Source organism: Alnus glutinosa, chromosome 11 (assembly GCF_958979055.1).
Source record: "Alnus glutinosa chromosome 11, dhAlnGlut1.1, whole genome shotgun sequence".
Classification (NCBI taxonomy): domain Eukaryota; kingdom Viridiplantae; phylum Streptophyta; class Magnoliopsida; order Fagales; family Betulaceae; genus Alnus; species Alnus glutinosa.
Genome location: NC_084896.1, coordinates 27,959,872 through 27,975,368, shown reverse-complemented (window position 1 = coordinate 27,975,368; position 15,497 = coordinate 27,959,872). Strand labels below are relative to the sequence as shown.

Genomic DNA, 15,497 nt, shown 5'->3' with positions numbered 1-15,497 from the left:
GTATCGAGCGGGCTGTCGAACGGACTAGCTTATTTACATCCCTACTATCAATAAATTCAAATCGTAGGTGAAGAGTAATGACACAATGTACCAAATAAGCTGCGGAAAGAGCTAAAGAATTTTGATGTTGAGGCAAATGTCCATTTTCAATCAGACAATCACCTAAAGTTGCCTTAATAGTACAATGCTATAGGAAACAATTCCACCCCAAAAAGATAAACAATTAAATAATAAAAAATGGAAGAAGAAAAAAATCTCTTCAAAGTTTTGGTATTACTTTTGCTCCCTAGTGACCCTGAAGAAGTGGTCTCTTGTTATAAAGCCAAAAGTAGTGAAACAATTGTACTCACTCACTTTTGTAGAGCTGCAAATTTAACAGGTATATCCTCAGAACATGAAACACCGGGAATTTCTTCAATCATTAACTTCCAAGATGACAATTCATCCTCCAGCTTCTTCATACTCATCTGGAACTCTTGTGATTTAGATAAATCAGCCTCAGCCCTCTCTCTGCGGCCTCTCTCTTCCAATAATTTCTCCTTCAATAACTCAATATTTTCATGAGAGGATCTCAACTTTCTTGCTTCTCTCACTTCAGACTCCTAATATAAATTCAAAGCTAATAAATAAATAACTATAAGAGAAAGGGCGATAAAACAACAAAATGACAAATAAATGTAAATTAAGTAAACTACATTAAGACAAGGCATCTATTTCAATATGAAGCAACTCAACACCCAAGCTACCTATGGCTGATGAGACTAATAATATTCAACATCACAAGAAGCATAACCAATGAAGCAATAAAAATTGGGATTAACAAAAACTTCTTCATTCCATCATTTATAAAACACTAGTACATCTTTTATATGGAATGCGCATGCTTGGGTACCAAGTAGAACCAGGGATACACTTGGCCCCTGAACTATCACCTCATTTGCAATGTCCCCCCCTAAACAAAAAACAGTTGCAATTGACCCACCAACCAAATAGCCTCTTTTACTTTACCCCCTGCTTTTAGGGTTTTTGGTTAACTTGGACAGCAAACACATGAAATGTCTATTATGTCCCCAATAAAATGTGTGAAAATACCAAAATGCCTTCGGTGATGTGTAAAAATACCAAAATACCCTTAAATTAAATATAATTAAAAAAAAAAAAAAAAAAAAAAAAAAAAGATCCCTGGAGGAGACCCATGGCGTGGGTCTACATTTTCCACGGAGACCCACAGTGGGTCTCCTCTTCCATTGAGACCTTGTGGGTCTCCTCCATGATGACTTTTTTGTCTGCTTTATTATTGTTGTTTTTTAAAATCTAATATCAAGGTATTATAGTCATTTTGTGTAACGTACATGACCCATTTTTTGTCGAATTTAATAAAAAATTCTAACAGAGAGGACTAAGTAAAAGAGGCAAATAGTTTAGGGGGGACATTTCAACTTTTTTTGTTTGGGGGACATTGGAAATGAGGTGATAGTTCAAGGGGCTAGGTGTAGTTTCCCCTAAAATAAACTTACCAGCTAAGTAAACTTGCTAACAAACCAAGCTAAGACTTGGACCAGCCAAGCCACCAACATTTACTGAAACCAACAACTACAATTAGCGAACAACAAAGTTTTTAATTTGTTAAATAACAACCAATCTTAGAGGGGGCCAGCGAAAATGATACTACATGAAATGTTATCAAATTTAAATAGTAGATAACAGCAAGCACATTATTCTGCATATACGACTGTATAAATAATTTAAATGAGGTAAATCACTGCAAGGATCGAATTTGCGGATGGCTGGGAACCTTACACAGAATATTCATTATAACAATGAAGGACCAAGAGGATAACTATAAATAGTAATAAAGCACGAGCAATCAAACTTACATAGTTTCTAAGCTCTTCCTGAAGATGTTTAACCAAAATATTATCATCCGAAGAAGAAACTTCTTGAAATGTGAAACTTGATAATTTCTTCTCCACTTCACTCTTCTGACGCAAGCACTGCAAAAACAAATGTAATAAGTGGCATGCAGAAATTAATTGATCAAGTCATGGTATCATTAGTCAATAAGTCTAGAGTTGCGATGCAAATCACTTGAATTAATTGCAAGGCTGAAACAAGAAAAAATTCAATATCAGCACCAAGGACAAAAGTTCTCGTGTTTCATTTTGAAGTGCCATTCAAAAAGAATGGCAACAAAAGATAATCCACAAAACAAAGATATCATAGAAGGAGAACCTAAGAGCATTGGGCTCATAAGGCATATTATGTAATGAATATAATAAATATATTGTTGAACATAGAAATTGTATATAAGCTCCAAGAATCAACAAATGAATAAGAGCTAGAAACCTCCATAAGTTGCTTCTTAATATCTGCCAACTGCCCTTTCAGTAGTTCTGATTCTTTCTCGGCATTAGTAGCTCTGCATTCCATTCTTTCAAGCTTCAAACAAGAGAATCAAGTTAAACAACAATCAATGAATAGGTGTTCATTCACAGTTCATGAAAATTTAGATCAATAGATATATCTACTCACATCTGCCCTTATTCTAGAAACAGAAAGCTTTGACTCTCTTTTCAGCAGCTCAATCTCATTATTGAGACGTTTTTTCTCCTTCTCTATGCTTTCAGAAAGCTGGATTTGTTTTCTCTCCAAGATGCTTGCTTTCTCTTCAGCTGAAGTTGCTGAAGACTCTGCTTTCAAGCGAAGATTCATTTCGTTCTGGAGCTTTACCTAAGATCCAAAAAGGGAGAGGGCCTTACTTTTCCTATACCACATAGCATCAAACAAACAAAAAAGAAGCAACAAAACAATATCTACACAAATTTCAAGCATACAAGAATTGATCAGCTGGCACATTGCTCCAACAACCCAAGAACAGTAAATAAACAAACTTCATCATTTAATTTGGAGATACTACTCATGATTAAATCATTAAATCAAGCATCAAGTATTGAAGTGACTGAGGAGGGGGAGAGACAGACAAACAGAGAAATAGATCTTAAGTTAATACTAGTTCAACAAGTAAATCTTTTTCTTGATCCATGAAGGATTTGATGTATCAGAGAAGGAAAAATACTTTCGATATGATGCAAAGTAAAAATGGTCTTTCTTATGCTAGTGTGGTATGGCTGCAGTTGAGAATATGAGAAATTATTGCAGATAGAAGCTACCTTTGAGGTTCTTCTCAAAAACTCTAAGAATGCTCAAAGCGCTTCACAAATGTGACAGAAAAATCCGCTACTAAACAGGTTCCAAGGTAACTTCTACATTTTAAAAGCTGAAGCACCCCAGAGAAAAGCTGTGAAAAGCCCCACCAAATGGGCCTTGCTAAGTTTATAGGATTTTGACAACAAAACCATGGATAAATTGTTAAAGAAGTTCAACAAATGGAAGATTCTTTTCTTAGGCATTTTATTCCAAAAAAAAAAAAAACTCAAAGTGAGCACATCATCCTAATGGGGTCATTGTCAGAATTTAAATACAGTCTCCAACTTATTTACACACTCTCACTCTTTTCTTTTCTTTTTTGATAAGTAATAATCCAATCTTATTAAAAGTGTAAAGCGCCTCCAAGTACACCGGAAGTATACAAAAAGAAACACCTTAACTAGAAAGAAAGAAACGAACAAGGAAATTGTCATAACTAAGCGACAGTGGGGACACAAAAGCCACTGTCCAAAGATAGAAAGTATGAAAGAATGAAACTAAAATATCATCCAAGGACCTCTCCAAGTCCTCGAAACACCTATTATTCTATTCCTTCCATAAGCACAAAAAAATGCAAGTCGGCACTCTTCCAAATCCCAGCACTCCTCAGCCTTTCAAAAGTCCAACAACAAGCAAACAAGTCAATAACTCTTCTAGGCATAACCCAAGACATACCAAAGCGAGTAAAGAGAGTACTCCACAAAGCGGAAGCAACATTGCAATGAAGAACAAGGTGATCCACTGATTCTCCATTTCTCTTACACATGCAGCATCTATCCACCATAATAACATACATCTTCCTGAGATTATCCAATGTAAGGACCTTGCCTAGGCCATCGACCACACAAAAAAAGCCGCCCTCGAAAGAGCCTGAGTCCGCAACACACTCTTCCAAGGGAATATACTACCTACAGAGCATGCCAAGGACCAAAAGAAGGAATTGACCTTGAACAAAACTCTTTTGGAAGATACCCACCAAAGCCTACCTTCACTACCTCTTCTCACAATGACTGAGTGCAACACCTGGAAGAAGGAAACAAAGACATACATCTCCCAATCATGTGTCTCTTTACAAAAGCTCATGCTCCACTGGTTGGAAACACCCAAAAACTACAAATTAGCTGCATTAGAGGCATCCTTCGCACCAGCAATACCAAATAAAACAGGAAAATCTTCCTTAAGAACCGTATCCCTGCATCACAGATCATGCTAAAATCTGGTCCTAGCCCCATCCCTCACCTCAAATCTAGAAAAGACTGAGAATGTCTCCAACCCTTTCCTGATATTCTTCCACAACCCCACCCCAAAGGCACCTACAGGCTCAATGGAGCACCACCCACCCCATAAATTGCCAAACTTAGAATCCACCACAACTCTTCACCAAGCTTCTCTCTAACGCCACAACCATTTACCTAACGGAGTGCGATTGAACATCATCAAATTTTTGATACCCAACCCTCCTTCTGAGATTAGGATTGGAGGTGAGATATGTGGCTCCAATGTTGTCACAATGCAAAACTAGTGTGCAGGGAGAAGTGATACCAAGTTCACCTAGTAGAGTTTGAATCCAAACTAACTCGGCCGATGCATTTGCAATGGTTTTGTGCTCGGCTTCAATACTAGACCGCGATACCGTTGGTTGTTTCTTGGAGCTCCATGAGAAAATATTTTTACCAAGAAGAACACAGTAGCCTGACGTAGAGCGTCTATCATCTGGACAGCTGGCCCAATCTGAATCTGAGAAGGCAGTGAGTTGCTTGGAGGAGTTTCTGTGAATGTAGAAAGTATGAGAAATGGTAGACTTCAAATAGCGCAAGATACGCTTCACTGCAGACCAATGTGTTCCAGGGGTCTTGCATAAATTGGGAGACTTTGTTGACCGCAAATGCAATATCGGTACGGGTTAGAGATAAATATTGAAGAGAGCCAACAGTGCTGAGGTACAAAGTTATGTCCGTAATGGTTGATCCTTCAAAACGACTAAGAGTGGTTGAAGGCGCCATAGGAGTAGAAACAGGCTTCACAAGAACCATATTAGTCTTTGTTAGAATGTCATGAATGTACCTCTATTGAGATAGATGTAGACCATCTGAATGTCATGTAGCTTCAACTCTGAGGAAGAAGTGGAGAGGCCCGAGATCTTTGAGTGCAAAGGATGAGTGGAGATCACTTATGAGCTTAGAAATAGCCGCTGGATGGGAACTGGTGAAGATGATATCATCAACGTATATCAACACAAAGATAGTAATGCCCAATGTAAATGAACAAGGAAGAGTCGTACTTGGAACTGTGGAATTTCAGTTCAAGTAACCGTGCACTTAAGCGCGAAAACCATGTGCGGGAGGCTTGTTTCAAACCATAAATGGCTTTGTGAAGCTTGCAGACTGCCGTTGAATAAGTAGGATGCTGAAATCCAGGGGATTGAGCCATATAAACCGTTTCTTAAAGAAGACCATGTAGGAAAGCGTTGCTGACATCCACCTAAGGAATTGCCCAACCTGAAGAAACAGCAATGGCTAATATAGTTCTAATTGTGATAGGTTTAACCACTGGACTGTAAGTTTCAGCAAAGTCAATCCCAGATTGTTGATGAAACCCTTTGGCCACTAAACAAGCCTTGTACCTTTCGACTTGCCCGTCAGCCTTTCTTTTAATTCAGAATACCCATTTAGAGCCAACTATATTCATAGTTGGTGAAGATGGGACAACAGACCAAGATCCATTTTTTTAGGAGAGCATGAAACTCAGTATTCATTGTTGCGCGCCAATTAGCAAGTTTGCTGGTTTGAGAGAAGCAGGTTGGTTCCTCTTCATGTAGTGCAATAGAAGCCATAAGAGCTTGAGGAGGGGGATACCTGATTCTGCCATCAGTGAACTTTGAAGGTTTTACAATCAGATTCTGAGCCCGTGTGGTCATGCCATGGACTCAGATTGGAGGAGCTGACTCGGTTTCAGTGGATGAATCAAAATGAACGATTGGATAAATATTCTAGGAGGCAGTGTCGGTTTCTGTGGGAGATGAGGCAGAGGGAGATGGATTGTTAGATGGAATGTTAATAGCCTCATTCCTGGAGGCAGGCAGTGCATGAGATGATGGAAGAACTAAAGGGACAGTCACGGATGTATGAGATTTGGAAGAAAAGAAGGTGCTAGGAAGTTTAGAATGAAGAATGGAAAGTTGTTTTCATTGAAAACAACATGACGTGCAATATAGACTCTACCATAAGGGATATGAAGACATTTATATCCAAGATGATTTTTGATGTATCCTATGAACACGCAGGATGTGGAACGGAAAGAAAATTTATTAGAGTTATATGGGCGAAGGAATGGCCAACACTCGCAACCAAAAAAAATTAAGAATTTATATTCGGGAGAATGATGAAAGAGACACTCAAAGAGAGACTTGTTCTTTGTGACTTTAGAGGGAAGTCTATTAATCAGATAAGTGGCGGTTTCAAAGGCCGAGTCCCAAAAATTTAATGATATACTGGCAGTGGCTAGAAGGGATAACCCAATTTCAATAATGTGTTGATGTTTTCTTTCTACAGTTCCCATTTGATGGTGGGTATGTGGACAATTTAGTCGATAAGAGATTCCCATTGAAGTGAGAGAGGTTTGAAGGGGACGAAATTCGCCACCATTGTCACTCTGGACAGAGATGATTTTTGTATTGAAATAGGTTTCGACAAGTTGTTTAAACCTAAGAAAAGTAACACAAACTTCAGATTTTGTTTCAAGAGGATAAAGCCACTTATACTTGATAAAATCATCAACCACACTTAGATAATATGTTTTATTGTTTACAGAATTTTGAGGAGCAGGGCCCCAAACATCAAGAAATAGCAATTGTAAAGGATTGCTAGAAATGGAAGGAGTACTACTAAAATGTAAACGATGACTTTTGCTCTACTGACGTGGGGAGCAAAAGGAAGAAGGCTTTGATGAAGACACGGGCAGCTTATTGGATTGAATAACTTGATTGACAATGGGAGAGACAGGATGACCAAGCCAGAGATGCCATTGATCCAAGGAGACTTTCTCACCAATGAAGGCAACAAGAGACTTGGAGGAAGGAACATTTGAGGATGGCCATGGATAGAGGCCAAACTTACTCGAGCCTTGGAGGAGCAGCTATCAAGTTGGGATGAAATTCAATGAAAATATGGTTATCTCTAGTGAATTGGTTGATAGAAATAAGATTCTTCTGAATCTAAGGAACATGAAGGAGGGAGAATAAATTGAAATTACTTGTAGGTGTGGGTAAGAGACCACGGCCAGAATGTGAGATATGCAAACCTTGTCCATTGCCTCCATGAATTTGGTCGATCCCAATATCCTCCTCAGTATTCAAGTTGAGATTGGGCAGATCATGGGTGAGATGCACGTTGGCGCCTGTGTCTGGATACCATGAAGGGTCAGAAGTAGAGGTGGCTGAGGTTGTGTTGGCGTGCATCGGAGATGAATCAGCCTGGTAGCTTTGCTCATACCTGAACCAGCATGTGGCTGTTGTATGGTCTTGTTTGTGACAAATTTGCCATGTTGGGCGCAGGGAAGAGCTGGTACTATATGAAGGGAATTGCTGAGGTGGTCCTCTGCCACGGCCACAGCCCCTACCACATGAAAAATTGTTGTTGCGATATCCGAAGTTGTATCCATGGTTGTTTCGTGAATAAGATGGACTTTGGCATTGTGCCATGTTAGCAATGGAAATATTTAACTCCATGGCAGATTTGTGTTGCTCTAGACACAACTCATAGGAAAGCATATAACCATAAAGATCATTGAGAAAAATAGAATCTTGCCTTGTAGTCACAAATGTGACAAGAGGATCATACTCAGCACCAAGTCCAACAAGGATGTGAGAGACCACTTCAGAACCTTCAATGGGTTTGTCAACAGCTGCTAATAAATGGGAGAATCCATGCGCTTTCTGAAAATAAGCGGAGATTGTTTGAGCCCCTTTCTTTAAGGTGGACACTTCTTTTTTTTTTATAAGTAAATGAAATTTTATAAAAAGCATAAGGCACCCCTCTAAGTACACTGAAAATATACACAAGAAAACGCCTAAGAAGGCATAGAAAAACGAACAAGAAAATCATAATAGCTAATTGACACGGGTGACAAAAAAGCCTTCGTCCAAAGATACAACATATGAAAAAAAAGCACTGAGTTGCATGATTCTGGATTGAGATTGAGCAGAGAAGAGAGTTTCCAATGTGAGCCATACTTCACTGGAAGTTGAGAGTCCAATGACATGAGGTAAGGCTTCTATAGAGAGGGTGGAGATAATAGCACTGAAGATCATCCGATCTTGATGATACCAGGATTAATAGCCGGGATTTGCAACAAGGAGACCGAATGTGGTGTAGAGAATGAGCTGAGGGGGTCGTGGAGTTGTTCCATCGACATACCCAAACAGATTTTGACCTTCTAAGAAGGGAACCATGAGAAAACGCCAGAGAATGTAGTTGTCTTGGGTGAGTTTTTCCGAGAATGTTCAATAAGGCGCTATTAGGGAAGTGGTTGTGGCGTTATGCTTTTGAGAGAGAAGCTCTGTGAAAATCCGTGGTGGATGCGAAGTATGGCTCTACTAGGGCTGGTTGGTGTTCTTTAGATCCCCTTGGGTCTCACGGTGTGGGGATTTGGAAAAACATTAGGAAGGGGTGGAGCATGTTCTGTAGATCTACCAGACTTATCTTGGGCAATGGGTCGAGGATTCGTTTTTGGGATGATGTATGGTGTGGAGAGATGGCCCTCAAGGAAGCCTATCCAGTTCTATATGATATAGCTTGTGCCAAGGATTCTTTGGTAGAAGACCATTTGGTAGTGGTAAGTGGTTCCTATCAGTGGGATGTCAGATTTTTCCGTGATGTTCACGATTGGGAGGTGGACGTTATGGCTTCCTTTTTCTCCTTACTGTATTCATCTAAGGTGGCTCAAGTTGGGGGGGACCGGCTTTGGTGGACCCTCTCTCGCAAAGGGTCTTTTGATGTCAGATCATTCTACAAGGCTCTTGCATGCAAAGAAACTTCTTTTTTCCCTTGGAAAAGTATTTGGCGGACCAAAGCCCCATTGAAAGTGGCCTTCTTCGCTTGGACGGCAGCGTTAGGGAAAATCCTCACCTTGGACAACCTCAGAAAGAAGCGTGTCATTGTGATTGATAGATGCTGTATGTGTAAAATGACCGGGGAGACTGTGGATCATCTTCTCCTTCATTGCGAGGTTGCACGTGCTCTGTGGTACGTCATCCTTAGCCGTTTCGGTCTGTATTGGGTGATGCCTTCTCGGGTGATAGACTTATTTTCTTGCTGGTGGTCGGGGGGACGGTCCAGTAGTGCGGTCGTGTGGAAGATGGCTCCTTGTTGTCTTATGTGGTGCTTGTGGACGGAACGCAACGATAGACAGTTTGAGGACAAAGAAAGAACCATAGAGGAGCTCATTTCCTTTTTTCTTCATTCTTTGTACTCCTGGACGGCTGCGTATTTAGCACCTTTAGAGATTAGTTATAGCAATTTCCTTGTATTGCTTTCTCCTTCTTCTTCCTAATTGCCTCTCCTGTATACCCCCTGTATACCTGATTGCGCTTTGCGTTTTTTCTAATAAAATTTTCTACTTACTTATCAAAAAAAAAGTTTTTCCGAGATGTGATGATGCACATTTTGGAGCTGTGTTGGTGGGATGGAGGAGGGAAGGATGGTGGAGATAGGAGGGGAAGTGTGTGTAGAATCGGTTTCAGATGCAGGGATAGCCATAGACGTGAGTCTTGAGAAGGCTCTGATACTATATAGGATTTAGAGTTTATTTGATAATCTGCATACTTCAAACGTATGGCAGTAGCTTGAATATATATATTAAAGCACAACACACTCCTAACTCTATTCAAACTAAAAAGAGTCCTAGTGAATGTGTTAAGGAGAAACCCGGATAATCACAACTACTAGTGACAACCGGTTCCTAAAGAGATAGAATCCTACCTGTATTTACTAGAAGAGTTTGAACTGTATTTGTTTACTTTAGGCTGCTGATCACAGTTTTGTACTTAGATTAGGTTTATCTCTAAGAGATAGTATTAGAGTAGGAAGCAAGTACTTTGATGTTATCTTGTATCATGTATAAACTCTATATAAATCAATAGATGCTCACAAGATGAGCAAGCTTGAAAAGCCAAATATTATTTGTTTCTACATGGTATCAGAGCCTTCCATAGACTAGCGTCTTTTTTTTCTTTTTCTTTTTTTCTTTCTTTCCTTCATCATGTCCGATTCTACTCCTTCAGGAGAAACAAATTCCACCCTTGTTCCACCCGTATCTAATGTTGTTTTTACCATCCCCAACATGAACCACACCCTGCAAATCAAACTCTCCAATGCAAACTTTCCCAGTTGGAGAACTCAAATCATGGCCTTTTGTTAAAGCCCAAGATTCATACGTCTTCCTGGATGGTTCTACTCAGCCTCCAGCCCAAACAATCCCGAATCCGAGCACCACTCAAGGTGCTCTTGCCACCATAGCAAATCCAGAATTTCTAGCTTGGTGCCAACGTGATCAGATACTCCTCAATGTGCTAATCTCCACGCTCTCCGAACCTCTTGTGGTTCATGCAGTCGGTTGTGCCACCTCTCACCAACTTTGGACTACCTTGGTGTCCATGTTTGCTTCCCAAGCACAATCTCGGGTCCTGCAGATTCATTATCAACTTGCTACTTCCAAGAAGGGTAGCGCATCGATCATGGAATATTTTCAATCATTCAAGGCTCTTTGTGGCAACCTTGCTGCTGCTGGCCAACACCTCAACGATTTTGAGCACACCTCTTATTTTTTGGCTAGTCTCGGATCTGATTACGATCCGTTTGTTACCTCCATCACTACTCGACTGGATCCTTTATCACTAGATGAAATCTATGGACACCTTCTTGCTCATGAGATGCGGATTGAACATCATCTCACACACGCGGAGCCTGTCTCACCTACTGCTAATTTTTCATCTCGAGGTCAGGGCTATCGCAATCGTGGTCGCAACACCAACAACTACCGAGGTCGGGGATCTGCCTCTCCTGGCCATGGCAGAGGTACATATTTCGCATCTGATTCGGCACAGTCTTCACGTCCTATCTGCCAGCTTTGTGGGAAAATCGAGCACACTGCCCCCAGGTGCTATCAGAGCCCCGATCCAGCTCTTGTTCGACCACCGGCTGCTCCATATCAACCTGCTCAAGCCTATTATTCTTCTCCTAATCTTCCTCCAGAATAAAATTGGTCCCCGGATACTGGTGCAACTCACCAACAACCTACAGAACCTGAATATTTCCTCTGAAGAATACTCTAGGCAAGATCAAATCCGCATAGGTAATGGTACATGTTTGTCCATATCTCACTCCGGTTCTGCAACTCTTTCCCTTACTCGTCGTAAATTTCTTCTAAACCAATTACTTCATGTTCCTCAAATCTGCAAAAATCTTCTCTGTCCATCAGTTTGCTTTTGACAATGATGTATTCTTTGAGTTTCACTCCTCTTTTTTTATCATTAAGGATTGCAAGACCAAACTACCAATTCATCACGGCCCACTTAAGGATGGTCTTTATCACCTCTTCCCTCCGCAAGTGCCTTCATCCACATTAGGCTTGGCAATTTTGACACGACCCGCGAATCCGACACGAACACGACACGAATATATAGGGTTTGGGTTTAAGCTATAACTCGTTTATGACCCGTCAACCAGTTTATGACCCGTTAATGACTCATTTATGATCCGCCAACTTGTTTATGACACGTTTATGACCCATCAACTCGTTTATGACATAATTATGACGCATTAATGACACATTTTTTACCAAATTAGTTAAACGGGTTGACACGCTAACCCAACGGCTTGACACGACAACCCGAATTGCCAAGCCTAATCCACATCACAAGCACTCGTTGGTGAGAGGACTTTTTCGCAAAGTTGGCACCAACGTTTGGGTCATCCAACCCTTCGGACTGTCAACTTTGTCCTATCCAAATTTCAACTTCATATTTTGTCAAATAATGCACCGGCTCCCTGCAATGTCTGTCCTCAGGCAAAGGGTCACCAATTGCCCTTTTCAGCTTCACAAACTTCTATTTGTAATCCGTTAGATTTAATTTACTCAGATATTTGGGGTCCTTCACCCACTATTTCAATAAATGGCAATCGTTTTTATGTCTCTTTTGTGGATGCTTCTAGCCGTTTTACTTGGGTTTACCCTATTCAATCCAAATCGAATGTCATGCAAGTTTTTCTCAATTTTCAATCCATGGTTGAACGTCTCTTCAATGCTAAAATAAAATTTGTTCAAACTAAGCCAAATATTATTTGTTTCTACAATATAGAATACCGGAACATCTAGATAACCTCTAGATGTGATTTACATCAACAGAACTTGTAGCATAACCTATCTAACCTTATCCCTTGATTATAGAGACTTAGTGTATTACAACTCAACTATCCTAACATTTATCTAAACAACAAAAGACTTAATCTAGCTTTATCACTAGTAGATAAGTCGTTTGATCCAATAGCCATTAAACATGTCCATTCGTTGTGAATTTTGTTATATCATTCTGTCTTCAGATATAAAGAATTTCCCCCACCACATTGTTGATTTTCATTAGAGCTGCTAAGATAGCATCAACGATAAGAACAGCAAAGAACTCACGAGAGAATGTAGAATGTTTGGGGTATGGAATTTATAATAGTTAAATTAAAGGGTTCACTAAAATAAATGAAACAAACAACTGTCATGGTTAAATTTCCACAATATACTGGAAATTTCATTCTCCTAGTTAAGAACAGAAAATGACATGAAACCAAATGGATTCATCGATTCAGAAAATAAAATTAGGTTATGAAAAGCAAATAAGCATACCTCAAGTTCGCTTTGTGATTGTATTTGCTTTTTAAACCGTTCCTGAAAATCATTCATCTCTTTCAAAAGTTGCTCTTGCAGCGCCTGTTCCCGCCCTTTCGCAGCAGCAAGTTCTTGTTCTGCATATAAAAATTGATCTAGAAATTTCTTCCTCTCAGCTTCTGTAAGGATAATGAATGAATTAGGGGATGGAAGCTTACACCAATTCTCGAAGACAATCCAACAGAATTTCAAAATTGAATATCTTTACAATGAAAACATCTATTTATGAGAACGTAAAAGTCATACCATTTGCTCATAAAATATTTGTTAAGGATCCTACATACAATTATAGAGCAAAGTACAACATTCCAAGTAAATCAGATTTCTTTTTATTTTTGGCTCTTCCTAATAAGTACAAAAAATGAAATAAAACCAAACTTTGTAAATGAATTTTGTGCAAACCCACTGTTAATGATCTCTTGTGATTCATTTTTTTTTTTTCTCACAGAGACTTCTTAAGATTATTAATCTCTTGATCATTCATAGGAATACTAACTATAAGAAATAAAAGAAAATAAAGAAGTTCAACAAGAAGGAAGTCTGCACAACTCTCTATGTACTATAATTGCACTCCTCTGCGCTTTTTTTTTTTTTTTCATATACATTACTTATCAAAAAAAAAATTAAAAAAAATTATATATATATGAAGGAACGCCTACAGTGATAGCATTTAAGCCATTTTTTCCTTTCTTAGGAATTGACATATGAAAGCATATACAGAAACACAAAACACGATAAAATGCAAATTTCAAAATCGAGAATGTTAAGTGATATGGTGGAACCATTTCTTCAACTCACCAACTTTGCTGAAATTCTCATTTAATGCCTCAAATCTGGACTGGTAGTCAACAGCTTGCTTCTCTGCACTGCTTAAGGCCTCAAAAAAGTCCGATTTAACCTACAATAACAAGAGAAAAAAGTTTGTGAACCCACAATAGATAAAAAGCCGAATCGCATGCATTAAGATCCATAAGCAAACAAAATGATACAATGCAAATGAGATTAGTTTCCTTTCCAAGAGAAGGAGAGAAATTGTCACAAACCCATAAATTCTATCAGCTAAACGTACATTATCACAATCAAAATCCCACTAATTCATTTTCCAATCAAAATCTTCTTTCGTTTCCCTTCTCGTTCTATGCATATGCTACTTACACAGATACATACACACACAGACACACATAGTACCTTCCAGCTGAAAATCTGAAGATGTATATACTAGAAATAGGAAAAACAGGTTAATTTAGTTCATTAAAAAAATAAAAAAAAAATAAAAAAAAAAAAAAAAGAGAGGTTAATTTGACAATTCAAAATCGATGATATCTGACGGAGCAAATCTGTGTATTACATACCATTTGGCGGCATTGGTAGGTGCAGAGCAAGTGCTCCGACTCGGAGGGCTGGGACGGTGCCGCTGACGGAGGATCCTCGTAGATGACGAGGCGCCGGCCCGACCCATCCACCGGCGGGCTCTCCAGAGCCCTGGTCTCGAACCTTTGCTTCTTTGGTGGCGGAGTCCTCACTATCATCCTCTCTCCCTCTCTCGCTTCAGATTCCTCTTTTTGAATTGAAAGCAAAAGCGCCACTTTTCGAAAGATGCCTCTGAAGCAACGATGGCCGATAGTGAAGCAAATATACCTGAAAGAGCGTGATAATATAAAATATGCGGTAAAAGCTAGGCCAAAACGAACCGTCGTACTCCCGCTACAGTCTACCTGGGTTTCATACTTCCATTATTGTCATTTGGGTCCTTCTAAAAATTCTAATTTTTAAAATTACCATTAAATTTGTGATAAATTATTACTGAATTTTGAACTAACGATAATTTTAAAATATACATTATTTTTTAAGGGATATAAAAAAGACATAAAAATGACATTTAAAATTATTCATTAGACTAACATCTGGTCAATTGTACAACTAGCCCACCTCCATTATCTACCCACTTGCATGGTTGCGAGCGAATTTTCTCCCTGACCCTAGGCAGGCGGATAAACGCTTCACTATCCGTCCATGGGTGGGGTGTATAGTAGAATATGGGTAGCTAACGATTGATAATGTAACGACCCAAAGAAAAGCGTTAGTCACATCTGCTCTATCACCTCAAAATGACTAGTCAATTTAAAGTTTTTCTATAATCCATTATAAAGCCCAGTTTTACCTAGTAACTAAGCAATGTAGGACTTAGCACCCATGAGTATCTTTATAAACCATCAACTCTATGTAAGTTATTCAGCTCTTCTCAATGTGGGACCGAAGTATTACAAATAATATGTAACACAGTAATTTCAATTACAGAACATACTAATAATGATATATATATCCTCATAGTACAGAAAGTAAATTGCCATCGTGTG

At 39.2% G+C, this 15,497-nt stretch overlaps 1 protein-coding gene across 3 annotated transcripts in view; it reads right to left on the bottom strand.

The window, feature by feature from the left end:
- LOC133881379 (mitotic spindle checkpoint protein MAD1) overlaps positions 1 to 15,497 on the bottom strand; it is a 30,805-nt gene that overhangs the window by 13,693 nt on the left and 1,615 nt on the right. For 2 of the 3 annotated variants that reach the window (XM_062320294.1, XM_062320296.1), the window contains 7 exons: positions 14,493 to 14,778; positions 13,939 to 14,038; positions 13,099 to 13,259; positions 2,533 to 2,730; positions 2,347 to 2,439; positions 1,878 to 1,994; positions 355 to 602 (listed from right to left, as the gene is read on the bottom strand). In XM_062320294.1, coding sequence (XP_062176278.1) covers positions 355 to 602; positions 1,878 to 1,994; positions 2,347 to 2,439; positions 2,533 to 2,730; positions 13,099 to 13,259; positions 13,939 to 14,038; positions 14,493 to 14,669 — 1,094 coding nt within the window. In that variant the 5' untranslated portion in view covers positions 14,670 to 14,778. Of the gene's footprint in view, positions 1 to 354; positions 603 to 1,877; positions 1,995 to 2,346; positions 2,440 to 2,532; positions 2,731 to 8,012; positions 8,121 to 13,098; positions 13,260 to 13,938; positions 14,039 to 14,492; positions 14,779 to 15,497 lie in introns of those variants that run through there. The other variant, XM_062320297.1, reaches the window with a different exon arrangement.